The following is a 27,052-nucleotide window of genomic DNA, read 5'->3' as shown; positions in this document are numbered from 1 at the left end:
CTGTAATTAAGCTGCTGCTAAGGAATTGCACTTTATTCAAACAGTATTCTCGGTACAATAATTAATAACTATATATATATATTTTACTCTCCTCATGCAAATTTTGCACATATACACTTACTGCTGAATGTTCATTGCCACCTTGCACTGAAAGTACTTGGTTACTGTCTAGAAGACTCTACAATCTACACTCTGTTTTGTTTTTTTTTTTTGTTATAATTTGCACTATTCAAACTTGTTATTCACATTTTGGTTACAATTTTGTCATTTGTGTTTTTTTGTTCTTTTTGTTACTATAATTCTTAAACACTTTTTCTTGTGTGGCCAGGGAGCCCAGAGAGAACAGAAATTTCAGTTCTCAATATGTCTGTGATATATTGCAGAAATGACAATAAAGCTGACTTTGACTTTGACTTTATTTTTTCGGTTGTTTCCGCCTCGTCGATGATGACGTATGCGGAAGTGGCGCCAAAATCGACTTTCAAAACATGGAGGGACATGAACGTTAGACAGCCGAGAGTTTTCAATTCACGTATACCGCTAAGGTTGTATAGGGTAAGGGAGCGTGTTTTTTTAAGGTTATTCCGTGAGGTTTTCTCCTCCAGAAGAAAACGACACAACAAAATGGAGCACAGACTTAGGATATCTTCAAGCAAGGTGTTTTAAACGGGGTCAGACTGCCACAAAACGACAGGATGGAGGCTGCAGCCACCAAAGAGGAGAGCTTTCTCTCCCGAATGGCGCTCAATGACAACAAGGCTGGCATGGAGGGTCTTGACAGAGACAAGATCAATAAAATCATCATGGAAGCGTCCAAGGTAGAGACTTAATCAGCTCATAAACACTAAAATACACTCTAAACCAGCATTTTACTGCTACCTACTCTCTGAGATCATGTGAATGACTCTTAGTCATTACTGAAGGCTGTATAGAGAAGAATGTATATAAACAAAAAAGAGCTGTGGCATTTACTTTGCGGTTACTATCTCTTGTATAATAAAAAGCATTTATCCATGACCTTATCTTGCAGGGATCCAGGTTTTACGAGAATGAGCTGAAAAGGGAGCAGCAGGTGAACCAGCGCATTGAGAAAATGATGCTCCAGAAGGCTCAGATCACAGAACAACAGCTAAAGAAAGCCCGAGCTCAGGTTAGACATATTACAGACACATCACAGTAAAGCTGACGTGGCTTCCTGGTCAGAGGCTACGTGAACGTGATCGCCTGTCATGTAAGAACTTAAAAAGAAAAATCTTGACGTAGGTGGAAAAGTTGTTCTCGGAGCTGGAGAGGAGTCGGGATCTGAGCAGAGTGATTGTGCATGTGGACATGGATGCTTTCTATGCAGCCGTGGAGATGAGAGACTGTCCCGAACTGAAGGACAAGCCGATGGCTGTAGGATCCTCAAGTATGCTGGTGGGTGAAATATTAAAGAAACAGACAAATATTATACATACTACTTTTATACTTGTTTAGTTATATGTCAGAGTAATTAACCTTTTAGGTTTCTGCATGCCACATTGTCATAAATAATAATACTTTTAATACCAAATACTAACATTTGAAGTTAAATCTCACTAAAATACAAGTTTGTTTCACTAAATAAAACTGAACACTATACAAACTATTTACTTTATATGACACAATGTGCACAATTAAACATAAATTTTTACATTTATTACTTTTAAAACCATGCCTGTATGATCCTAAAGCAAACGTTCTTCCTTTTGTTTGTTTTTTTTCATTTTTAGTCTACATCTAATTATCATGCCAGGAAATACGGGGTTCGAGCCGCCATGCCTGGCTTCATTGCAAAGAAACTCTGCCCCAGCTTGGTGATTGTGCCTCCCAATTTTGATAAATACAGAGCCGTGAGTGATGAGGTAAGAGCAAACACCTGAACAGTTGCAAAACAAAAGCCACGCTATGCTTTTTGTGTCGCCGTAAGAGGTGCTCATAAAGTGCATCTCTCAGATCCGGGAGATTTTTGCAGACTACGATCCTCACTTCCAGCCGATGAGTCTGGATGAGGCCTATTTAGATTTCACAGACCACCTGAAGCAGAGGCAGAGTTGGCCAGAGTCCTCCCGTACCCATCGCTTCTCCTCCCAGAGCGGTGCTTTGGGTACGGCCTAATGAACAAAAGTACAAATCTTTTGTGCACCAGGAATCTATCTGGTCACGTGGGAAATCTTTTCTGTGCAGATGAAAAGCAGGCTCAACGTCATCAGGAGGCAGAGCTCTCTCCAGTCCTTTTTGAGGACAGTCCGACCTCCTCTCCCCACCTGCCTGGCTCTGAGGGGGGAGCTGGTGGTAGATCTGAGGTGTTTGGGTTGTCTGTGGAGGAGGCCGTGAGAGAGATGCGCTTCCGCATTGAGCAGAAGACCATGCTGACTGCCAGCGCAGGTGAGGAAAAACTTTGGGACATACCTAATAGGACATTATATCTTTAAAGCCACATAAAAAAAATATCCCTAATATTCTAAAGTCTCTTATATTCAGAATAGAGTTAATGCTAAACAATATAGATTTCAAAGAAACTTCAGTCTAACTTGGCGTTTACAAACCTGGTCAGCAATAATATTGTTAGAAATCAGTTGCTCAGTATCATTAACTTAAAACATCAAGTTTACTTGTTGATTCTGACTTGTCAACCTTCTAGGAATTGCCCCAAACACGATGCTTGCCAAAGTTTGCAGTGATAAGAACAAGCCCAACGGACAGTACAGACTCCTCCCCACCAGGGAGGCGGTCATGGACTTCATCCAGGAGCTTCCTGTTCGCAAAGTACAGTAAAAATATCACCTAAATGAAAATATAACAAACAAACTGCTTGTTTCAGTGCAGATTGTTCACTCGCATATATCTAAAGTTTCACGTGTGAATGCATGGATGCAGCCACGGGTCATTCAGGACGCCCCAGCAGGATCATGTTAGCACTCGCTAACTAATGTTATATCTATGACCTGGTGGCAAAAAGTCGCTTTGCTGTTGCCACACGAGGTCCGTTTTTTTTGTTTACATTAAGATTATTGATGTAATAAGGGATGTAACACGCTGTGCAGTCAGTGTACAGCTGCGAGACTTGCAACACAGCTGGATGTTGTATTTAGCGACACCGTCGGCTGATTGCGTCACGCCAGCTTCGGCTGACAGCGTCTCTTGGACATTCTTTTCAACATCAGATACTAGATATTTATTTATATCAAACCTTTAAATACCTAACCGATCCTAATGTTAAGTTCAAATATATTTTGACACAAACATACATTTCTTTTAGGACACGCTGAAGTTAAACAACCTTGAATTAGCCACCAGAAAAGCAGTTTGGTTGCCTTCGATTGAACTTGATTGCTGTCTTTTAGTTGTAATGTGAAAGTTTTCACATCTACATTGGAGGAAGAGTATATTATTTGCAGCCCTTTCACTTGATTTTTAGCTCTTGACATAAGAGTTAAGTGGTTAGAGAAAGTGGTTGTTGAAAAGTAAAGGTTGTAAAATGCAGGAGCTCATTGTTTGCTGTGTGTTGTTTTCTTTTAACACACGTGGCACACAGATATTGTCATGTATTTCAGATGTTGGAACGAGATCTGGGTTAAAATACTTATCGGTAAATGTGTGCAGTAAAACTGTATTTTATGTATTTCTTCAGGTTTGTGGCATTGGGAAGGTGAGTGAAAAAATGCTGAAGTCTCTGGGGATCACCAGCTGCGCACACCTTGGCCAGCAGATGGCACTGTTGTCGTTGTTGTTCTCGGAGACGGCTTGGCATCACTTCATGCAGATTGCCCTGGGTCTCGGCTCCACGTTTCTACCAAGGTGTTCATTTTATTATATTTAGAGCAGCTAATTGGAAATTAGATTTTTTTTTAAAAATCAGTCAAGCTAAAAAAAAGGAGGAAATTATTTTCTGTTTTTTTTTTTTTTACTTTTATTCAGACACGAAGAAAGAAAGAGTATGAGCACAGAGAGGTATGTTTCATGAAGATAGCCATCAACATGGTTCCTTTACGTCACGTTTATTCTGTTGATTTTTACTCTGATTTCTGATTCATACTGACAGAACATTTAAAGAACTGAGTAAACCTGATGAGCAGTTGTTATTATGCAGAGAGCTCTGTGAAGATCTGGCAGAGGACATGAAGAAAGAAGGGCTAAAGGTACTGAATGAAAGCTGCTTTATTTCTTTCCAACATAAAGGTATCTCAGAGGGTTAAAAAAATCACAGTAACTTTACATATTGTAAAATCATTGCTGTTGTGAAAAATGAAATGGAAATATCACTATAAAAACATTTTTCTGGTAACAATGCCATCCTATTCTTGGCCTTTCAAGCATCTCCTAAACTCCAGGCTGAATCTCGCAGTTACATCAACCTGTCCATTTCTTTCTGAATCGATGGAGGATGGCCCAGATAGCTTGGCCCCCCTGCCTTAGTCCCTTAATAGCAAGAGAAAATGGAGGGCCATTAAAGAGACAGCAGGGGCCACTATTCGCCTCAGAAGTATTCCCCCTGGGAGATGATCACATTACTATGAACACGCATGAAACACACTCCATATGAGAGGCTACACAGATTTCCATCTTTCTGTTGTCAGTCCTGTCGAACAGCTGTATTGATCATCTTGGCTTCAAGTGTTTTGTGTTTGTTTTTTTCTGAAGGGTAAAACGGTGACTCTGAAGCTCAAGAACGTCAACTTTGAGGTAAAAACCAGGGCGCAGACGCTCTCATGCGCTGTTGCTACGGTGGAGGACATCTTTGCTGTCGCTAAGGACTTACTGAAAATGGAAATAGAAAATGAAAGTCCCCAACCACTGAGGCTGAGGCTTATGGGTAATCACATTTAACATTATAAATGACATATCAATTATTATAGCTAGATTAAAGCTGGAAAAAGTGTATTTTCTGCAAAAATGCTGTGTGAATGCTGAGTGATTTTGCTGAGGAAGCTGAAACTCAGTTGTTAAAGCTAAAAGAAGCAAAACGGTAGCTAAAAGCCAAAAAGCTAAGAGCAGTATAAGGCTGGCTAAAAATAGCAAAGGGCTAGAAGCTAAAAGTTGCAGAACAGTAGCTAAAAGTATCTTAAGAAGACAAAAATAAAGCCACTGTGGTGAAGCAGATTTCAATATGTTTTTAAAGGAATTAAGGAGATCTCTGTGGTTTTCTAAGGGGAAAATATTTGTAAATAAAGTTAAATATTTTGAAAAAGTATAAAAGGTAATGAAACCAAAGTTCATAGCGCCCATCTCCTGAATGAGCTGAACTTTTTGATATATGAATGGCTAAAATGGCACAAAGTATGCAGAAATAGTCAGGTTGCAAAAACCTTAGGGGAAAAAAAAAAACAGGAAAACAATAAATCTAAGTGAATTGTAATATGCTGCGCGTCATTAGAATTTCCCTTTCTCTTTTTGTGCTTTTAGGTGTTCGAATATCTGCCTTTGTCAGTGTGGATGACAAGACGCCCATGCAGAGGAGCATCGTTGGCTTTCTTCAGCCAGGCAAGACAGACTGCAGTCGCTCTGCCCGAGTAATGCAGCAGGGCCTCGAAAAAGAGCAACCCTCTGATCACCCGATCCAAACTTCACAGCCTCTGGCTCATCTAACAGCGCAGAAAGACGGCAGACGAGACGAAGCTGGCTGGCAAAGTGAGCAGAGACGTTCAGAAGGAAGGCAAACTGATGAGAAACCCCAGCAGTCCTTCTTTCAAAGAGCTCGTGCCAAAAGACTCCAACTCCTAGCAGCTAATTTAAGCACACAATCTGAAGGATGTGGGGAAGACGTTTCTAAGATGACTTCTTTAACGAGTGACTCTAAAGAGGCTCGAGCAAACCAGAACAACGGCGTCGCTTCAGACCTTTCTGAAAATGAGCCTGCTGTCTCTGTTCAGGCTCATCCGTCGACATCAGGCTGTGGGACACAAACAGAATCCCTCACGTGTCCAGTGTGCTTCAGACAAGTCGAGACGACTGACTTGAACGTCTTCAACAGACACATAGACCGCTGTCTTAATGACGACGCCACAAAGCTAACCAAAGACTCGGCAGCAGAGTTAGACCCGGAGAATCAGAGATACGAAGCGGTGCACAAACAGAACGGAGCGCACAAAGTTAAAAAGGAGCAGTCAGTAAACGGTGAAGGGCTGGAGTCGAGCAACATTTGTCTTCCGGAAGGCCAACATGGCCTAAAGGACAATTCTGTTCAAAAGGTTCTGCTGATTGAAGGTGACAACAGACCCGGGACCTTGCAGGAGCACCGGTCAGGTCGTGGTGAAAGCCCCGTCCTCGTCTGCCCGGTGTGTCAGCTGACCCAGGACACAGATGACCTCGCCGTCTTCAACCGGCACGTTGACCTCTGCCTGAACCAGGAGGTCCTGCATGAGCTCGGAGGACAATCTGCAGTTAAAAATAGCAAGACCGAAGGTGAGCCGGTTCACTTTTCTTCACTCTGCGTCAGATTCAGCTTTACTGGCAGACATGCAAGAAAGATGTTTGCTCACAATGCACGAGACAGACAAAACATAAACGAGAAGTTGCAGTTTCACAGAAAAGACCGTGCCAACTCTGAGTGCTGAATGATTTTGCGGAAATTTGATGGAGAAGCTGAAACTGAAACACTAGCTAAAAGCTAAAAGGTGCAAAACACGAGTCAAAAAATGCACAAATGCCAGCTAAAACTAAAATCCAGCAAAAGGTTGGCTAAAGGCTAAATGTTGCAAAAGGTTAGCTAGATGCTAAAAGTACCAAAGGGTTTGCTAAAACCGTCAAAAGGATAGCTAAAAGCAGCAAAGAGGTGGCTAAAAGCTAAAAGTAGCAGAACAGAAGCTAAACATTAAAAGTAGCATAAGATAAAAGCAGATTGGGTACGCTGAGGCAAATTAAAGAGATCCCATTTCCCGAATGAGCTAAATGTTTTGTTATATGAATGGCTAAAATAACACAAAGTTTGCAGAAGTCGTTAAGCTTTATATGTTAAGTTATGCTAAGTAGCTGCAGAGCAGGTAGGTAGGTGATTACTCAACTAGTCCTTTGTGCCGCTAAGTCATTTGTTCCTTCACTCTGAGAGGATGGATCCATTCTCTGCTGAGGATCCAAGGCTCTTAAAAACGCCCATAAACCGCGGGCGTGTGACTCCTTCAGAGTGAACAGAAGCATTGTCTGTCTCAAGGGTTGCCGGTGACCTCTGACCCTGTTGTTTGCTGACAGTGACACTGTATGAGAAGGTTGTATCGATTCACACCGAGAAAAAGACATCTCATTTCACCCCACGGTGGCCCCCTGAGCCCCTGGTGTTGGAAACGACAGAATCACTTTCTCACCTTTTCATTTCCCACAAAGACCCGGAGCCTGGTTCTCTAACGAGCCGGCTTGTGGAACTGCAGTCTTTATGGTGCCGAGGCGACGCTACATCCGCGTTCCTCCTCACCCTGTGTCTTCTTTTTTGTTTTTTTGTCAGAAAAAAAGATTAGAAAGGAAGTAATTTTTTTGTTCTTGTTCGTTTTTCTCCGTAGACAGCAGACTTCTACTGTCAAGACAAGCGAGTAAAGGCAAAAACAAAAGGTGAAACAAAATGTTTGCAGCTGCTCTGTACATTTTATGCATAATTATTTTCCTTTTTTAAAAAATGCTTTGCTTTCCTTCTCGTCTTAGACGAGACACGCCTTCCTCTCCTCCGTCTAAAAAAGCTAAAAGCGCCGCTCTTCACAACACCATCGACAAGTTCTTCCGGTGATGGTAACCCATGAAGATTATCCGCCCACCCTGGGAGGTTTTCTGCAGCGAGGAGTGGCGCTCAGCTCCTTCAGTCTCATGGTTTCATTCAACAGGTTTATTTTTATTAAATTATGCCATGAAGTCAGCAGCCTTAACTCTCCTCACAAAAATCATCTTATATATATCTTATATATATATATAAAAAAAGCTGCCATGAGAAACCAAACACTTGCACTAAGTAACTTATTTTTTAAGCCATACACAAAAATATAGTAATTTCTCACATATTTAAATTTTATTCCATATTCTACATGTTTTTACTTGGTGAGGCTTATATTTTATTTAAGAATTCTGATGTGAACATGATGATATTTAAACCTGCTTCTGGCTTCAGATTTTAAAATTTATCTTTAATTTATTTCAGTGATTTCTTAATTTTTTGTCCATACTGATAATGAAGATATGTAATAAATATCCTGCCTGAATTCTCACTTTTGTGTCATATTTTTTTAAAACCAAACTCCAATTTGATTCGACTGTTTTTGTGACTGAATCATGCCTAACGTTCCTCAGCAGACGACCAGAGCATGACGTTCAGCTTCATAAATCTTTCTGCGTGATTGAAAAGTCAACAAACTTAAATAATCTGCAGGCGTCCCTCCTTCTAGTCACACACGCAGTCGAAGCGAGTCACATTAAACGCACTCCCCTGCTATCAGAGGACCTTTTTTCAGGGCGTGAGCCGGTAAAGTAAACACGGATCAGCCCTCAGAAACTTGTGATCCACTTCGAGTCCTGCTCCGCTTGGGACTGCGGGGAAACCTGGTGACACTTCTTCTTGCCAAGAGGTCGTTTGAAGGAACTTCCCGATGGAACGAAGAGTCGGGGCTTTGAGGACTATGATCAAGGAGCGCTGTCCCAAGAAGGAGGATCTGGACCCCCAAAAGTGGATGCGAAAGGAGACCGTCAGGGGGTTCGCTGACTTTATACTCAACAAGCACTCTGAGCAAGAGGCCGACAGCAGCTATGACAACAAAGAAATGTGTGAGTACGCAACAGGAAAGAAGAGTTTCAAACAGTTATAATGAATTATTTGGGAGCGAGGCTCTTCTTAGAGCTCCATTTACTCTGCGTTATCTGTTCTTCACTGAGTCAGAGTGACATTTTTAGGGAACACAACATGGGAAGCATCCTCTGGTGCTTACCGTGTTTGAAAACGACGTAAATACCAGACGTAGAGGAGAAATTGCTGAATCAGCGTGTTGGAACTCTTCAGTTCTGCTAAGTTATCGCAGAACCACCTCAAGCCCAATCCTCTTTACAACGCTGCTTCAGTTTGTGGACGTTTTGCATTGCTGCACGGCTCTGTTAAGGTCCCAACACACCAGTTCAGCTGGGGCAGAGGTCTGAACCTTGGGCCCTTGTGATCAGGGTCATCCCATTTTCAGTCTTCCTGCTGTGGACTTGTTTCTGTGTCCTGTTGCAGGACCCCGTTTCAGCTGTCGAACACACAGCCTCACATTTGATTAGAGAAAACTTTGGACCTCTCCATGATGTCTGGGTGTGCCTGGCCAAAACAAATCCGAATCGTCAGCCCTCAGTAACCGAGCTCGGCTGATATTTTTTAACGAGCCTTCTTTTATCCATTAGGCCCAAACATCTCCAGTTTGTCTTTTTTTAATCAAAATGACAGCTTGGATAGAAGGTTATGTGAACTTATTGTTTATCAGATAAAAGTTGACCTAATTTTAAGACTTAGTTAGAGCCAGATATATTTCAGTGTCATAACACATAAAACCTTGAATTAAAACTGGGGTTTACTTATTGAATCAGAAAAGTAAACTTCTTAGAGAAGTGCACACTTGATTATTTTTTTTTAAGTAAGATACTGTTTAGGTTTGGACTTTGTTGGATTCTGTTTTTGTCTGTGTGAATGTTTCCATATAAAAAAATGTGTCGGATCTTTTAATGTGTGGCTGCAGTACTGGAGACGGAGAAGCAGTTCATAGAGGCGGCAAAGAGGAACGATGTGGAGACCATGAAGTATCTTGGAAAAAGTCTTAACGTTAATGCGAGGAATTTGGTGGGTTTCATAAGACAACTCTGTTACATTATTTGCTGTCGCACATGAATAGAACTTGATTCACATGGAGGGTTGTGGATAAACTCCTGAAGAACTAATAATATGTTTGTGAATACTGACACAGCATCACAGGACAGCCCTTCACTTTGCTGTAGCTGGCAAAAACAAGGAAGCTGTTCAGTTCCTTCTACAGCGCCGGGTCAAGGTGGACCAAAAGGACAAGGTGAGGTGTGGTTTAAAACGCTTAACGCACGCATTAAAGTGAACAACAAAGCACCTCTTTGTGTTTTGTTTCGGGCAGTACGGCGTGGCACCTCTTCATCTGGCTGCGTGGTTCGGGAGTTTGGAGATCCTGAAACTGTTGGTGCAGGCTGGAGCTGAACAGAAGGTTGAAAACGAGGTAAAGTAGGACGATGAGAGATGTACTCATTTATCTTTTTTTTTTTTTTTTTTTAAAAACTAAATATTCTGAATAATAAAGCTAACACTGGTGGAGTCATCTTATTAAAAACCTCATGCTAAATTAGGTCTACCTAATTTGACAGAAATGTTGTTGTTTTTTTCTCCCCCAGGAAGGACTGAACATTATGCACTGCGCCGCCATCAACAACCACACAGAAATCATAAAGTACATTATAAACGATCTGCAGATGAAAGAGTTGGACAGAGATGATCAGGTATCATTTACTTCCTACTGAGGTACAGGACATTCAGTGTGTACGACTGCATGGCTGATTTCCCTGTTTACTTCAGTCAGGACACCGGCCCTTTGCACTGGCAGCAGAACATGGATGTATTGAAATGTTACAGATCCTGATGGAGCCCTACTACATGGCCACCATGAAGCCCAACCAGGTCTGAGAGTGTGTTGCTTGTCAGTTTTTGGTGCATCTTTCACAGCATAAACAAGGCAATTTTAAAATTATTTTTTTGCTCCAAGTGTGCCTGGGGGCATTTTTCCTGCGTCACACCTGAGAGAAAGTCAAACACTCTTTGATGTGTGTCGTTTCCCTCCCTCCCTTCTGCCAGAGAGGGGACACGCCCCTGCACTTAGCTGCCAGGAACGGCCACTTGGACGCCGTCCAACTGCTGCTGCAGAGCTTTGATACTCGGGACGAAGTCAACACGGTAGACGACCGGTGCAAACATGATTCCCCATCACAGTTTGGTTTGTGACTCCGTGTTCAGTGAATAAAGCGCTCCTGAGTGGCGGCCCTACTTGTGATTAATTGAGATGTTTCAAACGTGTTCCGGTTATAAAACATCACAAAGTGGGATCTGACTGAACTGAAGCTCTGACTAGAACATTGAGCTTTGATAAAACACATCTGTGGCCAAATATTCTTCTGACGGTGGCACTCGAGGGACAAAATTCAAGCTGATATAATTTCACGTACTTTCTCATTTAAATAGTTTGTTAGAAAAATGCTTAACATCCGTTTATGTTCCTTTAATGTTGGAAAAGCTAAAGTCATTTTGATTGAGTTGTTTTTTTTTAAGGGTAAGCCAATTAAAAAGTCAGTCTCTACCTGTTAGGAAGCAGCATTGATTGAAACCGATGGTGTTGTAGGACGGTGAGACAGCTTTGTACCAGGCTGCAGACAGCGGTCAAGAAGAATGTGTCCTGGCCCTGCTGGAGGCTGGCTGCGACCCCAACCTCCTCACAGAGGTGCAATAAGACTGTAAACACTCAAATAAATTCGATTTTCCTGCCCTATGCTGTCCATCTGTTAATGAGATTGTCTGCAATCTGTATATTTAGTTATTAAAATGAGCAATAAGATTCAATTTGTAGAGCTGAGCTCCATATCTTTGTAGGCCAAACGCAGCGCTCTCCATCAGGTCTCAGGAAAGGGTGACACTCCCCTTGTCCAGCTCCTGTTGGAGTACCACGCCAGTGCAGATTTTCAAGATCAGGTGAGCGAACCAGAGGGGAGTGGGGCAAAGCTTTCCTCTAACACCGATGACTCACACATATCAGCTTTGCTCTTTGAAGCGTTTGTCACAGAGAATGTATTTTTCTCAGCACCTCGAGGCGCCTCTCCACGTGGCTGTGAGGAACGGCCACATTCCTGTCATCCATTCTCTGCTCGTGGCGGGCTGCGACATCAACGCCACCGACAAGGTACGATCAGCCTCACCCAGTGAAACTTGGGAACAACGGACAGCAGTAAACCTGTGTTGCACTGTGCACTGTTAGAGGTCCCAGACTGCCCTGCACCTTGCTGCAGAACTCGCCAAGATGGAAGTTGTGGAGATGCTTCTTAAAGCCGGCGTGGATCTAACACTCCGGGACAGAGTAAAGTATCCACATAGTTACTAATATCATTATGCTAAACCTTCTAAACGTGATTAATATCTGCCACAACGCCAGTGAAATACATTAAAATATCAGAAAATCTAATGGTAAATGAGATAATGCATCTTTTTTGCATGCTGGGTTTGGAGCAGCAGGGCAAGACAGCTCTGGGTGTGGCAGCCAGAGCAGATGAGGTGATTATTGTGGACATGATCATCAAAGCAGAAAGATACAACACGTGGAGGCAGGTGAGAGAAAGTTCAACCTGCTGCAGCATAATCCATCTTTGGTTTCATCATAAATGATTTATTCTCCGACGCCACATTCTCCATTAGCTAAATCTCCTCTAATAACATTAAACCATCCAATGTTTTTTTTTTTTAAATAAATAAAAAAAAGATTTGCAACCCAGAAACATTTGACAGCCAATTTACCATCAATGTAATTAAAGATATGCACGATTCCCTGAAATTATTGATGGTAAAAGTGTTTAACTCTGGCATTCATATTAGTAATCATGTGTGCTGGTGTTTTGCCAATAATATCTCCCCAAGCTGCTGTTTCTCTCTGAGGCTGGTGGCCTTTATCATTCTACTGACATGATTTAATTGCCCTTTCAGGCCAACCCGGAGCTTAATGAAAGCGTTCGCAGCGAGCATCCGTTAACGTTTAAGCTTGACCACCGCCACGGGACCAAGCAGCTCCGTTCGGTCACTTGGCGCCTGGCGTACGAGCAGATGAAGGCAAGGGACTGGAAAAGACTGGCAGAGCACTGGGGCTTCACCAAGGAGCAGGTTTCTGCTATTGAGGAGCAGTGGACAGGTGGGAATTTAGAAAACCTGATAAAGACATAATGTTTTTAATCTGTGAGGAACTAACGCTCCTTAAAATTGTGATTATTTCTTTTTTTTGGAGCTGAAACAAGTGGAACTGCTTTGTTTGTCCACAGGTCAGCACAGCTACAAAGAGCACGGGAACAGGATGCTGCTGATCTGGCTGCATGGGGAGGAGCTGGCTCAGAGGAGTCCTGCTAAAGAACTCTATCAGGGTCTCATCCTCACTGAGAACAGGAAAGCAGCAGGTGCCTTCGGTTAACCAGTTTCCATAAACAACAAGCTGACAAACACTGCCGAGCTGCTCTCGCTTGTGTGTTAAACGTTAATTTGTCTTCCAGACAGGATACGTTCAGAGGCAGAGAACACCAGCAGCAAGAGCTGCTGTGTTTCCTGAAGAGGGGAAGTGCATCATAAAGGCTGAAAGGTAGCTGTTTAAACCATCGTCACCCAAGGATTTTTAAAATAAATGTGCAGTAAAATAATTTATTTAAAAAAAAGCATCCTGCATCAGATCATTAGACGATGACTTTGGTTTAGTAAACAACCAATGGTGCTGAATTGTTTCCACATCATGGGTTCATCCACAAACATTTGACAGTTTAAATTGTGCATAATTTAAAGTAACACCTTTAATGTAAAAAAAAGTCTGTTTTGAAATTCTAAGCTGTTAAATTAGTAATAAGTATTATTAAAAATGTGTACAACTCTCCTGAGAAAACACGTACTGTGTTCATGAAGGTAAGCTACAAAAAAACAAAATGAATGGTTTGTTATCCACCTGTCACATTGTTAATAATATAATAAAAAAATCAATATGTTTTTGCATAGAATTTACTAAATCTTACATCTAGACAGGCCGAGTGTTCGATCAGTCAACAACTTTGATTGAGTGCACGTGGCACGAGCTGGTGTGTGTTCTGGAGGAGCCTCTGCCTGCAGTGGAGGTGAGCCTCAGCTGGGACGATCGAGGAAACTTAGCCGCTGTGGCCTGTCCCACCGTGAGCTGAGGGATGAAGAGGAAGAACGGGGAAACGTTATTTTACAGGACCACGTGAGGACTGGGATTAGCGACAGATAGCAACGGCGACGATGCTTACTCACCTGTGTGACGGGATGATGACGTTCCACCACCACAGAGCTCATGGGCGGAGCCACTCCCATCACCTGCAGGTTGCTGTGGGCTGATTTACCAACGTCGGCCCGCGCAGCGATGCGAGCAGTCACAGTCTTAGATGGTTTCTGTTGCCCCGCTGTCACAATACGACCACTGACCTGAAACAAGTTTCGCTTTTGTGTTTATACTGGATATAAAACAATAGAAATCGAGCAAGAAATGTGAGAAAAGAAAGTAAAGTCATGACAGGCTAACAGTGAGCTAAAACCACTCAGGGCCCTGGAAGCTCCACAGAGACTTCTTATGCTTGTATTCTCTGAAATGAGCTGCACTTTGTCAAAGTATAAAGCAGCAGCCGAAAAGCTGATACTGTTCCTGAGTTTAAGTCTGATGAATCAACATCGGGGAGTCAAGGTGTGCAACGCTGACCTGTTTATGGGAACTTGCAATGCCACCAAGTGGAAGCGAGCTGTGCACCACCGTGGTGGGAGGGAGTACTTCTTCATGGGACGTTGGAGCTCTGGAACCCACCTAGGAAAAAGATAAAAAAATAAAAAATGACAAGAAGCTCAAGCAGCTGGTGCTGAGATGATAAAGCAGCTGACTTCCAGTCCAGGAATGATATAATAAGAAGCGCTGTATGAGTGTTCGTGTGAATGGTTGAATGACAAACACAACGTAAAGCTCTTTGAGGAACCTTAATACAATCAGAGGTTCAACATAAGATGAGCTGATGTAACAATTTGAAAACAAAACTAAATTTAAAATGGTGTAAGGCAGAATAAGGCGTTTGAATGTTTTATTAGCTTATCAGGCACTCACCATGTCATCGTGTTCCCTTTGAGAAGGCTCGAGGTGGTCGAAGTGGACTGGACTAAACCTTGTAGAGGTGGAGGGATACGGCTGGAGGTGAGCTGGTGGAGCTGATCTAGGCTCATCCCGAGGAGGTGCAGAATCTACAAAAAAATATTAAAATATAAAGTGGACATCTGGTTAAAACAAAGAGACGTTAAATGTCAATATCTCCATCCTCTCAACAATCGAGACACCTATGCAACTTTAAAAAAAAGTGGTGGATAGTGACTTCAGCTTAACTCCTGCAAAAAAAGAAAATGTACAAGAACATTTTGTGTCTATTCTGTGTGCAAAACTTGCCTCATTAATGAGAAAGATCATAAAGAAACAGGAAAGAGTATTAAAGTTAGCAGTCCAGTCTGACAGTCAGATAATGACAAACATTTCAGGTTGCGAAACTCATTAAACTGGAGGAGCAGATGGGTGAGCAGAGGACCATGCAAGAACAAGCTAAAAGATAATGAGATCCATCTTCAGCAGCCATGTGCTCGAGCAGAACTGCTGCTTAATATGGAAAATCCTGACTTTTATTCCAGCACGATGGCAGGATGTAAGTTTGGCATCAACAACAAGAAGCTACATATTTATCCTAGCTGACGTCACTGAGGCTTTGTGGTGCTCTTTTATCACAACAACGAGTTTCGGGGACTTGATTTGCCTGATTGTTTATGGACACTTTCTGATGATGTTGTTACAGACCATGCTGTTCATGAACTGGGGGCTGCTCTGGTCGTCCCTCTGCTGACTGGAACATGCTGAGAGCCTCCATGTTGAGAGCACATACACCCCTCATGAAGGCTTTCTTCATCGACTCCTCGTAGCGCTCTCGATCTATTCGCAGCCTTCGAATCTCCGCCTGAGCCTTCTCTAGAGCCTCGTAGTGCTGCGGAAACAGACGGCGAAGCACGGAGAGAATATGCTGGTTATCGGTTTGAATTATACTTGCAAAGTTTCATATCTCACTTCCAACCTCAGATCTGTAAGAAGCACCTTAAATGTACATCAGCAACACTAAAATAATAAACTCAACAGGCCTAACAAATCCTGCTGTTTCATTTAAAGGTTATTTAGCCACTTTTCCTACTTTTTACCTCTGCCAGCTTGACCTCGTACTCTGTAGACAGGCGGGAGCAGACCTCTTCAGCTCTCGATCGACAAGCCCGCTCCACCTTGACCTTCCAGTGTTTTTGAACGAGACTGTGCCAGCCTAACCACGCTTTCTTCTTCAGCTGCATGTTGTAGTGCTGCCGCGCCGCCTGAAAAGCGTGAGCCTGTTGGGGAAAACGCCCAACATTTTTTTTTAAAAAGCATGAAAACATTTAAAAAGCACACGTAGAAACTTGCGGGAATTCATACTTCTTCTTTGGCCTGGGCGTGCTGAAGTCTCCAGTGGGTGAAGGATCTCATCTTTTCAAGCTTTTCTTTTTGTTTGTCCAATACTTGGCTTAGGTTCATAATCACCTGCAGGGGGACACATCAAACGTGTTAATATTAGAAATTTTATCTTGGATTCTGTTGCATCAGTTTGTTTCACTACATTATTATTGGGAGTTTATCATGAGAATGTAGCAGGTTGGCATATATGAAATGAAACAGGCCTTTTTCCACATCTGTGGAAGAGCTGTTTAGTGCAAAAAAATAAAAAAATCTACTATGATGCAATATATAATCCCTTTGGTGTTTGAGCCTTTTTTATTTTTTTGACTCTGCTCAGTTTTAATCCATATTTGCCAACCATGTTAAGATCTGCTACAGAAATGAAATCAATACACACACCTCATCTTTTCTCTGGTTGGAAGTCTCGTAGGTGTGCAGCAGCTCCTTCAGGCCATCCAGCTCTGACTTCAGGTCAGCTGTCTGGGCTGCGTGTCTCTCCCTCTCCTTCATCATCTCCAGCTTGTGTCGCTCCATGAAGACAAACTTCCACTTGCGTAGCTCCGTCAGCACGTTTGACTAAAAAAATGGAACACAGAACTGGAAAGTCACGAGATGTTTTGTATTACTGTTTTTTTTTAATATATAGCAGATTTAAGTATAAAAACACACATCTTCCGTCAAAGTCACACAGCCTTTGTTTCCAAAAAGTAAATTTGCTAAGTTCAATATAAAAATCAAACAACTGATTTTGCGTTTGCATCAAGAACTTCCCCAACTCATTTCATGAATCACAAGATCTAAAGAGTCTTTAGACATTTATTCCCTCAACGCTCTGCTTCTCTCTGGCTTTCCTCAAGTCAAACTCTTGCTCCTTTATCAGCGCTGATTGGTTGTCATCGACGCTCCATGAATGAGATGTACGACAGCAGAAGAAAAAGGGCAGGATGAACACACTCGACATCAATTACCTCCTCCAGAATAATTCCACTGCTAGACACACACAATTAAAAGGTCACCGCTTCCAGGATACGCAAAGCTGTCATCATTTAGAAAGGACTGTTAAGATTTAGCTCCTTGACAAGCTTTGATCTGAGGGAAAACACAAGCCTCAAATTTTAGCTACAATCAACTGTAAAAAGAAATGAATGTGAATTACAGTTTCTGTCAATTACCTTTATGTCACAATGGCTTGGTAGTAGCTAAATGATACAGATTTTAAAAAAAGTTATTTATTGACATTGAATTCTAGGAAATTTTTTTAGTTTAGTACATTTATTTTACATTAAATAATCTAATTTTTGTCAAAGTTTCAAATGATCGTGAACGCGTGTTGAAGCCTGTTTCGATGTTAACCACTGATGTGAAAACTGACATTTCTACTAACAAACCGTGTTTAAGCCTTATGGAAGTAAACATTATAGTTTAGTCCTCAAGCTAGAATAACTGATAGTGGAAGGAGGTTTTTTATGGTGTGAGGAAGCAGACTAACCTTCAGGTTGCTGCTCCATGTCTCTAGAATGTTCTCCATTTTGCTGATGTTCTCCTCTGAAACAAACATCTCTGTCACATCAGGCTCGTGGGGGTCTGGGCTGACCGACCTCTCGGAAGGGGCCTGTGAGTTTTCTGAGGGTGTGTATGAGAGCGCTGACACCCTGCTGGACGACCGACCGGCCGTTTGGCCAGCTAAAAGGCAGAAAACACAAACAAACCGAACATGTAAAACAGCACTTTCATTCTATAGTCTGGGTATTTCTGAGCCTCTTCAATATAAAGAAGAATGAATAAGAAACTGCACATTGTTGGTTTTTTTTCTTTGTGTTTTATTCAGTTTACCAGGAGGGGCTCTTGAATGTGTGGAGTGCTCAGCGATTAAAGGGGATGCCTGTGATGATCTGACGCTCCTGCTGGAATGTCTCCCATCTTTCGCCTCTGTTGTAGTTTCTGTCAGAAGACACAGGAGTTAAACATGGATACAAATTAAACACTGTCAAAACAAATCTGGAATCAAATTATTTAAAGGTGAGAGCAGGATTTAGAAAACAGAAGACAGGTTAAGACCAGAATAGTATGTGCTGGTGAGAATGCTGAATAAGATGCTCCTTGTCCAAGAATGCATTTATGTCAATATCTTAATTAAATTCTGCGGGGAGGAGAGGAGAAAGCCTGCACTCTAAAGATCACTGTGGGCACAGTTCCAAGAGATCATTACCAATCAGCCTGTATGCTCTCTACATCCCTGCGCTCTGCTCCACGACAGCTAAAGCGCTAAACCTTCAATGAGAGCTGAAACGGAGGGAAGGGAGGGAGTCTGATGGACTGTTTAAGAAGGGAAAAAGAGACAGGGGGTGCAATAGGGCACACTGGTATCTAGTCTCTTACTGCAGATTGGCTTATAAGCTGAAAACCCAAAGCTGATGAACAGACACTAAACTTTCTATATGCCGAGGTGACAAATCTCCTTTGAAAGTTTGATAGGGGGCAGCGGATTCTGTTGAGTTTCTGTCAGGAAACCTGCAGAAAAGTGTGCGTTTATGGATGTGCCTCGCATACAAAGGAGAACGCAAATTACCTGGCTGATGCTGTGACTTTGTCCGATCTTTACTCTGAGAAATCAAACCCTTCGACTGACCACCGGCAAGTGTCTCAAGCTTAGGGGTGACGACAGCATAGCGGAGGAGCTCCTCGTACTCATCCTGCGGATCCAAACACACACACACACAGAATAAAACAAGTGTGTCCAGCTGTGCAGAGATAAACCATGCATCACAGAAGACATTAACAAGACAAAAAAATTGTACATTATTACTTTTACTTTTTTTTTCCCCAAAGAACTCATGGTGATACAAAAACTTTACAGTAATGTGATTAAAAAGAGTAAAGGCAATTTGTCAGAAGAAGTGTCACTCCTGAGCCGTAAACCACTGGAGAAAACCAATGGAGTTAAAAAAACACACACGGGTTACAGGAACATACAGAAACAAAAGGAAAGAACAAATCACTCTTGAATAGTTCAACTGAGTTTGTAACAAAACTGAGTTGCAAAGGAAATCCTAATGTATATAGCATTTTTAAGAAGTGCAAACCACCTCTTCCTTAATTTTAACAACGTACAATGAGTTGAATGTAACTCATAAAAAGCAACTGTGTTTTGGGGCTATCATTCTGAGGTAATTTCGCAAACAAACAGTTTAAAACACTGGTAGGGTCTTTACACAATTGTGTTGACACTGTGGTATGTTTTTAATTAATCAAAAGCTTAAATAAACAGCCCAACTATTGTTTTATACCAAATTGTTTCATTTGAATAATTAATCAAATACTATCAAGTATTGGTTATTGTCCTAAACAACTTTGCTGTATGTAACGTTACCGTTTCACAGATCAGCAGTGTGACTGAATTTACATTAAGGTTTCATATATTCACCTGAAGCTCAGAGGAGACAGAGCTGCCCCGGTCTGAGTCTTTGGGCAGAACTGGACTGCTTGGCTCTTCTTCATTTGAGGACATCTAAGCCCAAATACACACAGAGCAATGACAACAGCTGGAGTTTAATACAACATTTTAAAAAGTACCCATGTCAGATTTTAGTGCCTCTTGTATGATTTATTTGTTGTGACACATACATGCTTCATACATGATAGTAAAACGATTGTATCTGGTTGGATCCAAGCTATAGACACTAATCATACAAACAGATGTTCAGAATAAAGAACTAAACTTTTGAAATCCTGAATAAGTTAAAGTAAAATATGCTAATATTTCTAAAGAAGCTGGATGGAAACAGGTTGCTATGTATGTATATATATATATATATATATATATATGTGTGTGTGTGTGTGTGTGTGTGTGTGTGTGTGTGTGTGTGTGTTTCTAAAACAGTGCAGATAGTAGTAAACAGTTCAATTTAATCTAAAAAAGGGCACAAAACAGATTATCTATAAACATATTTAAAATATATTATAGCACAAACCCAAATTAGCATTAGCTTACTTGATGTGTTCTATGACAAAAATCCGAAAGAAGTCCAAATGCCTTTAAACTGTGTTTGTTTTAAATTTAAAGCTGTTTTCAACTCCTCTCACACACACAATTATTAGCTACTGACTCCATTAGGCTAGCTAATCTTTGCAGACCAAAACATACCTTTTATAACTGCAGTTCATAGTAAAAATATCTAACTAAGCTGTATGAAGCAAGAAGGTCTAACGTAACGTAAAGTACATACAACACTGTTTATGGAAAATTACCTACTTGTTTATATTTTTATAGAATGTAACTATTTCCTCAAGTTAAGTCGTCCGTTGGAAAGTGCTTGCTTTGCCGTTTCAAATAGACTAACGCTCAAACAACAGACCTTCTGATTGGCTAATATTTCCCACAGTTCCAAGTAAATCGCCTCTGATTGGTTAAACTGTTTCCAAGGCAACGACAAGCGGAACAACGCTCTATCCTGCCACAGTTAAAGGAAACTCGTCTATTTAAACCTTTACTGTGATTTTGGAATATTAATTGTTTAATTTACCCTTACTTTAGCCGTGTGTAAAGGCACAGTAAGGTGGCACTGTGTAAATGTTTTTAGTAAGTTAAATATTATATTCATTAATATAACCGTTTTTAATGTAAAAATTGCAAGGTGCACATCAAAGATCACATAAAAATAAACAAGAAATAAATCAAAGCAGAATTAAAATAAAAGCAACAAAATAAGCTAAAATACAATCAAATCAAAGCAGATATAATTAAAATGCTACCCAAATTCCAGTCTAAAAATTGGACGCTTAGATAAATCCAAATATATCAAAATGATTTCAGTATACATTATTATTTAAAGTTTTGACAAAGGTAAATAAAGTGTCCCCAAAATGACCAACCTTGTGCGACTATAAAAAAAAAGGTAAATGTATTTTAATAAAGACAATTTAAATACATTTAAGAGTATTGCAATTTTATTAAAGTTTCCCCGGATATCATTGGTTTGTTTTTGTGGATTGCATATAACTGTGTGCCTGTAATAGCAGCCAAGGTCTCCAGACTCTGTGGCTGTAATTATAGCTATTTAAGCTCAGTTACCAAAAGAGCAAACTTACATATCTAACGAATGTGTAAGTCTTTTGAGAATACCACCACCTTATGAACCTCCCTGCAGTCATCTTACTGTAGTTCACTCAGGCGAAGGCAGCACAGACAAACATTCCTGCTGCTTTACTCGATGACTATAGTGCTTAACGGTATCGCAGCACATATGTGTGATGGGCCTAATGGCTTGGCAGTCCTGAGCTGTGGCAGACTCCAGGGAGAAGAGACATATGGTCGCTCTCAGCCGTGGCGGAGCTGCGAGAGGAAACTGTTGGACTTGTGCCTCGTCACCACCTGGCTGAGCTTTCTTTGCTGTCTGAGGGTGTCCTGTCAGGACCTGCAAGCTGACTTTAAGAAAACAATAAGTGAAAGCACGGTTGGCGTGACTGGCAGTGCTGTAATGTTTTAAAAATAAAATCAAAAAGATGTTAAAAGTCCCGATTCAACACATTAAATAAATAACATCACTAGCATTTTTTTGCAACCAAGGCCTGGCACAGGTCCCTGTTTTACTGTGACATGTTTTGACAGTGATTGCAGGCTTTAAATCTGAAGCATGACCGTGAGGCACAGAGGATAATCCCAGTTGCTCTGTAGGAAGTGAGGGTTTCCTGTTGAATGACTGGAAGCCGTAACTTCTACAGATTAAGTTTATTTCCACTTCAGAGCAGAGGATTCACGTTTCACGAAGTGCTCATTTGAAGTAACGTTTGTCACCCTGTCTTTGCCTCTGATCTTTTTATTTTGAATTTAATCTTGCAATGTATGCAACAACCTTTTTTCCCTTCTCTGCAAAGGTCATTATGAAACAGTGCTACAGAAACAAAAAGCTGCAGAATTTGTGTAAGAGTCCTGAGAGGACACATTATTTTTGTCAAATTTGTCTCAATAAATGCACAAAACTTGTCTTTAATTGATTTAAACTGCATTTTATTTGTCCCATGTGCGATAAAAAAACGACAGTCTATTACCCATGTTGTCTTCATTAACGCAAGTAGAATTAAATAATTCAATAACAATTACACACCTCGTTTGACTCAAATGAGAACATCGTACATGAGATCCAAAACTCTAGAATCAATCAGTTACACACAGATCATAGAGGAAAAACCTCCATTCACTTTGTAAAATGCTCTTTTTGTGTTGAAGACAAAAGCAATAAGCTACTTTAGACAGAGGTTAAATTCAAGCTTGAGCTTCAAACCCCTTCCTCAGATCCCTTTTGTAAATTTCACCTTCCTCTCAGCAAAAGAAATGCACCTGAGCTCCCGAGCTGAAACAGTATTCAGCTCACATTCCTCCTTATAGACTGTTCAATCTGTTCCAGGACAATAATCACAATCCATTTGACTTTCTTCCCTCTGGTATTTTAGCTCAGCTACGTTATAGACTATACAGGACCTTGTAACGGTAGGCAGAACAGAAATTTGGATGGATTGCCGTGTGTTTAGAGGCTGACTTCGAGAGGGAATTTGTTTTTCTTACAAGATTTTTACATTTGCATTGCATTTAAATAAGAAAAAGAAATCGAAAAAACGTGTGACATTTTGGTCTCTTGCTGTTGCTTTGTGCCATTTCCTTTGTTGCACTCTTTTTTTTGTGAAATTGATCACAGACATGGTGTAATATCGCCTCTGCCTGTGATTGATTTTCAGTCAGACACATTCACAGACTGTCATCACTCCCGAAGACAACAACTAATGTGCTATCATCAGTCGTAATGTTTTCCACCCATTTCTTCTCACACGCGAGACAATAACGGCCTCTCACTGGACACAATGTTACCAGAACTCATTGTGGAGTTATTCATAGCTGCCTGCTGTTTTCAAATTACTTTTCATTACTTGTTGATGGACCAGGACTTCCCCCTCAGGATACTCTAATCCATCACATCCCTCTGTCAGTGACACCAGCGTCCTTTCAGAACACTCGTGTCCCACGTTCATCAGATACTGTTAAAACACATCGCCGCACCGCTTGCACTCGGAGTATAAAGCATCAGCTGCCAGATAAAATGCAAAAATGGGCAGAATATTTCTGTTTGTAACACCTGGAGCATTTCCCTGCAACATGATGAATCTGGCAACAGATGCTGAAGGTAAAGATGGAAACTGTATCAGTTTGCCCATCTAAGCAGTCACAATCAGTGTACACATTCATTAGCTTTAACCTGGATGAAGATCCACAGTCGTCCGGTGCAGCTTTACTGCTTCATTATTTACTGCAGGTACCGCATTTATTTTTTTAATTTTAGTCTCTGGACTGCACACACAAATCAGACATTTAAACTGTTGCATATAATTAGAGAAATGTTTGTGTTTTAAAGCACTGCGTACAAATCATGCAACACAAGAGCTGACTGTATAGCTTTATAGGACAGATGTTATCAGCCTTTAAGGTGGTTTGTAGTTTCACTGTGAACAGGTTAACAATGCAATTTTACTTTAGAAACAACATGTGACAAAAAAGAAATACAGCACTTTGCAAGTTTGCACCAAAACCCCCGTTTTTGTGTTTCTTTTATCATCTCAAACATAAATAAACTGTTTGAAATAGCATAAGGTGCAGGGCTGCATGTATGTATCTTATAGCTACGTCCCAAATTAGGTCACATCTAAGAGCTCCATTCAAATTTTTAAATTGATGAATTATGTTTGGGTAATATCAGAGCTATATTTTTTATTGTAAAATCAATGGAATGCCTGAGAGTCTCTTCGGCCTGTGTGTGCGTGCCTCTGAGACAAAGATAAGAGAGCAGAGTCCCTCGCATGTGCAGTGTTCTGCCTGTGTGTGTGACCATCATCCTACTGTCCCGTACATTAAGCTAAGTGCTCCTCGACTCTCCGGCAGAACTAAATGGAGTCTTACGGCTCGAGGGCGGTTTGTTCTTCAACAGAGGCAAACAGAATCAAAGGAAAGAGAGAGTCCCAAACCCTGAGTCACTGCTTTTGTGTGTTCTCCAGTTCAGAGAAAAAAAAAGATGGCTGCTTTTCTTTTCGTTGATTTGCGAGCGCTCCTTTGTCAGTGTCTGTGTGTCTTTGTGCACTGTGCAGGCATCTTTAACAAAAACCTTCTGGGGTCTTTGTGGCGAGTGCAATTCAGACTATGGAAGCAAATGCACAACTAGACTGCACTGTCTGCTGCATTTTCTGGATGCTCTAACAGGAAGTCATTGCTGTCTGAATGCTGATTCAGCACACACACTATAGTGATTGTATTTCTTTTTATAGTTTTTTCTTTTGTACCTTTCTTGACATGTAAATAGCTCTGTATACTATTTTTGCCATTTTAACTATTCACATACCAAAACATTTAGCTCATGCAGACATTTTCAGCTCTTTCATATTTTATACTTTTTAAAATATTAAATTTGTTTTTCAAAACTTTCCCCCCAAAATGCATTACAATTTCTTAAAAAAAAAACCATTGTTCTCTTTGAATACTGCTTCAGCAAACTTGCTGTACTTTGTGCTACTGTTAGCTTTTAGTTAGTGAGTGTTTTGCTGCATTTTGTTCTCATTTTGTTCCTTTTTATCTTTTGGTTATGTTTTTCTCATTTCAGCTTTTAGCTCGTGTTCTGCTTCTTTTGGCTTTAACAACTCAGTTTTTTGTCATTCAGCACTCAGCATTTACACTGCAATTTCTTTAGTCTTTTATATATATATTTACATTTTCTAAAAGAAGAATAAGGATCCAGATGACGTGAATAAAGTCTGTAATACAACAATAGCTAAGGAGCCTCACCAGTTGTGCTGAAACTGTTTACAGGTTTTAATGTTGTGAATACTGAAGGGTTGGATGTCCCTGTGGTTACATCATTCAGGTTATTTCCCTTCTCTCTCCTCCATTGCTTTCTCAAGGAATCTCTCTCAGGTTTCAAAGGCATTCAGGTCGAACAAAGGAAGCAGGCAGTCACTGTTTCTCAGATCACATAAAGAGACTACTTACATCCCTCGAGAGAAGTGTAGTGAAGATTATGCAATTATAATAAAAGGCTTGTGTAATCTTCGTGAGGTCATAATCAATAGTTTTACTCCCTTTGTGATCCTTATGAGCCAAGGGAGAAAAAAATACTGCTTTGTTGTGCTTAAATTATTCCTGGGAGAAAGAGATGGCTATTTCTGTAGTTACAGCTCTTCTGCGGGGCGTTGGGGGATCCTGCTCCTCGTGGTGAAGAAAATAATCACGTTTGGATGTTGTTTGGCCATCCAGCAGCTTTAAAGGTTTACTCTGCTCGAGAGGTGACACTGCATTCAATAAGAAAACAGCTAAGTCTTACAGGATATAAACTTTATTGTAGCTGGGAAGCTGATAGCAATGACTTGTAATTTCCTCTGCTGGGTCCTTTGAGGAGAACGAGGGAAAAAATAAATAAAAAAAAGCTGTAAAGTGATATCCTGGAAATGCTCCATTGATGTGATGCTCAAACACTCAACAAGATTGAATTGAACCCTTGTGGTTAACCTCTATGATTGGATGGTCCATCTTCCTTCCAATTGGACTCTAGTTCTTTTGTTTTTGTTCAGACAGGGGTCCAGTTTGAAGCCGCTGATTTACTGAGAGCAGATGTATTTACAGAACATACGCCTGAAGGGAGCAGCCAAAGAACAGAAGATACTGCTAAAAGTGTTAGGAATCCAATATTTATTTTTCCACATTTACAAACTGTTTAGTCAATTCAAACCCTGATGTATCTGTGTAAAAACATCTTCCATGACAATGACAAAAAAAGGTTCATCTTCAGACCATGTTCAGAGAATCTCCACATATTGATTTTGAGACCAGAGGAAAACTTGCATATTTAAAGGCCTAGGATTCCTTGAAGCAATGCATTTCACCTGCCGCCCTGAGTTTCAGGCGGAGATCATTTCATGTTGAGAAATGATGGAGTTGTAGCTGGAAACTTTGAAAACAATGTTATCCATGACATCATGCATAATTGCATGGTGTCAAACTCAGCATGTGTGTTGAGGATGACTACTGCCCCGCCAAATTTAGCTCAATATGTGTAAAATTGTAAAAATCTCTCTAGTGGTCCATGAGATATTTAACTAACAGGCAGGGTTCAGTAGTTTATGAGAAAGTTTCAAGATAAGTTGGCTCTCTAAGTATATGTTGGAGATGACTCTCAGCTACCACCACATCAAATCTTATCTCCATGTCTGTAAAACTGCTCGAGTTAGAGCAATTTTTAGTGTTGACTCCAAAAGTTAATCAGTGGTGGATGCTCATCCAGTCATTACTTCTTGTTTTGTTTATTTATTTATTTAATTAAAAGCCGTCCTGCAGGGTCATGAGGTATTTTGCTAACAGACAGACACGCGCTCACACACAAAGACATAAGAGGCGGGCTATAAGAACAGGGTTAGTCCCGCGCTCAGCTGCTCGGTCAGCACCACGGACAGAGACAGAGGTTCGCGCTGAGTGCGCTGATCCGGATTGACTCCGCAGAACAATGTGAACGCGCGTGAACGGTTCAGGTTGAAACCAACCCGCAAGAGACAGGCACAGACAGGCAGAAAACAAGAAATCTGTGCTATTGCAGAATTTTTGTGTCCAACCCACCCACCAAAAAAAAAAAAAATAAATAAAATAAAAAAAAAAATCCACATTTCTCAGGTTGAGCCAAAGTTTCTGCAGCAGTCCTGTCGGTCTGTGTGTCAGACCAGCCTCTCTCTCAGGTCTGAAACCTTCCCTC

The 27,052-nt window shown here is 41.0% G+C and overlaps 3 protein-coding genes across 8 annotated transcripts; 2 read left to right on the top strand and 1 right to left on the bottom strand.

The window, feature by feature from the left end:
* The first annotated feature begins 458 nt into the window (after positions 1-458).
* Positions 459-8,204, top strand: polk (polymerase (DNA directed) kappa). Its single transcript, XM_017413703.3, has 14 exons — positions 459-818; positions 1,031-1,150; positions 1,264-1,416; positions 1,752-1,883; positions 1,975-2,125; positions 2,206-2,406; positions 2,663-2,787; positions 3,653-3,819; positions 3,940-3,972; positions 4,064-4,160; positions 4,663-4,834; positions 5,425-6,423; positions 7,512-7,560; positions 7,651-8,204. Exons 1-14 carry the CDS (start codon positions 696-698, stop codon positions 7,730-7,732), a joined length of 2,604 nt encoding a protein of 867 aa, XP_017269192.1. The 5' UTR covers positions 459-695; the 3' UTR covers positions 7,733-8,204.
* Positions 8,205-8,405: 201 nt separating this feature from the next.
* On the top strand, positions 8,406-15,902 carry ankdd1b (ankyrin repeat and death domain containing 1B). 5 transcript variants are annotated; one of them, XM_037978632.1, is made up of 16 exons: positions 8,406-8,757; positions 9,696-9,796; positions 9,921-10,019; positions 10,098-10,196; positions 10,369-10,473; positions 10,550-10,651; positions 10,826-10,924; positions 11,367-11,465; positions 11,615-11,713; positions 11,823-11,921; positions 11,997-12,095; positions 12,248-12,343; positions 12,716-12,917; positions 13,045-13,176; positions 13,274-13,355; positions 13,783-15,902. In XM_037978632.1, exons 1-16 carry the CDS (start codon positions 8,583-8,585, stop codon positions 13,814-13,816), a joined length of 1,722 nt encoding a protein of 573 aa, XP_037834560.1. In that variant the 5' UTR covers positions 8,406-8,582; the 3' UTR covers positions 13,817-15,902. The 5 variants fall into 5 exon arrangements, with proteins under 5 accessions (XP_037834560.1, XP_037834562.1, XP_037834565.1 ...); XM_037978634.1 differs by having other exon boundaries at positions 8,407-8,757; positions 15,598-15,902; XM_037978637.1 differs by having other exon boundaries at positions 8,408-8,757; positions 13,270-13,355.
* Positions 13,762-20,614, bottom strand: poc5 (POC5 centriolar protein homolog (Chlamydomonas)). Of its 2 annotated transcripts, none has more exons than XM_017413676.3 (13): positions 20,530-20,614; positions 19,702-19,785; positions 18,847-18,970; positions 18,111-18,218; positions 17,767-17,960; positions 16,677-16,853; positions 16,257-16,361; positions 15,992-16,171; positions 15,600-15,783; positions 14,868-15,001; positions 14,475-14,576; positions 14,033-14,203; positions 13,762-13,934 (listed from the first exon to the last, which is right to left on the bottom strand). In XM_017413676.3, the coding sequence occupies exons 2-13, from the start codon at positions 19,783-19,785 to the stop codon at positions 13,800-13,802; spliced, it is 1,698 nt and encodes a 565-aa protein (XP_017269165.1). In that variant the 5' UTR covers positions 20,530-20,614; the 3' UTR covers positions 13,762-13,799. The 2 variants fall into 2 exon arrangements, with proteins under 2 accessions (XP_017269165.1, XP_017269166.1); XM_017413677.3 differs by having other exon boundaries at positions 20,422-20,566.
* Between the last annotated feature and the right edge of the window lie 6,438 nt (positions 20,615-27,052).

This window comes from Kryptolebias marmoratus, linkage group LG1, assembly GCF_001649575.2.
Source record: "Kryptolebias marmoratus isolate JLee-2015 linkage group LG1, ASM164957v2, whole genome shotgun sequence".
Classification (NCBI taxonomy): Eukaryota; Metazoa; Chordata; class Actinopteri; order Cyprinodontiformes; family Rivulidae; genus Kryptolebias; species Kryptolebias marmoratus.
This window is presented reverse-complemented; position numbering and strand designations above follow the sequence as displayed.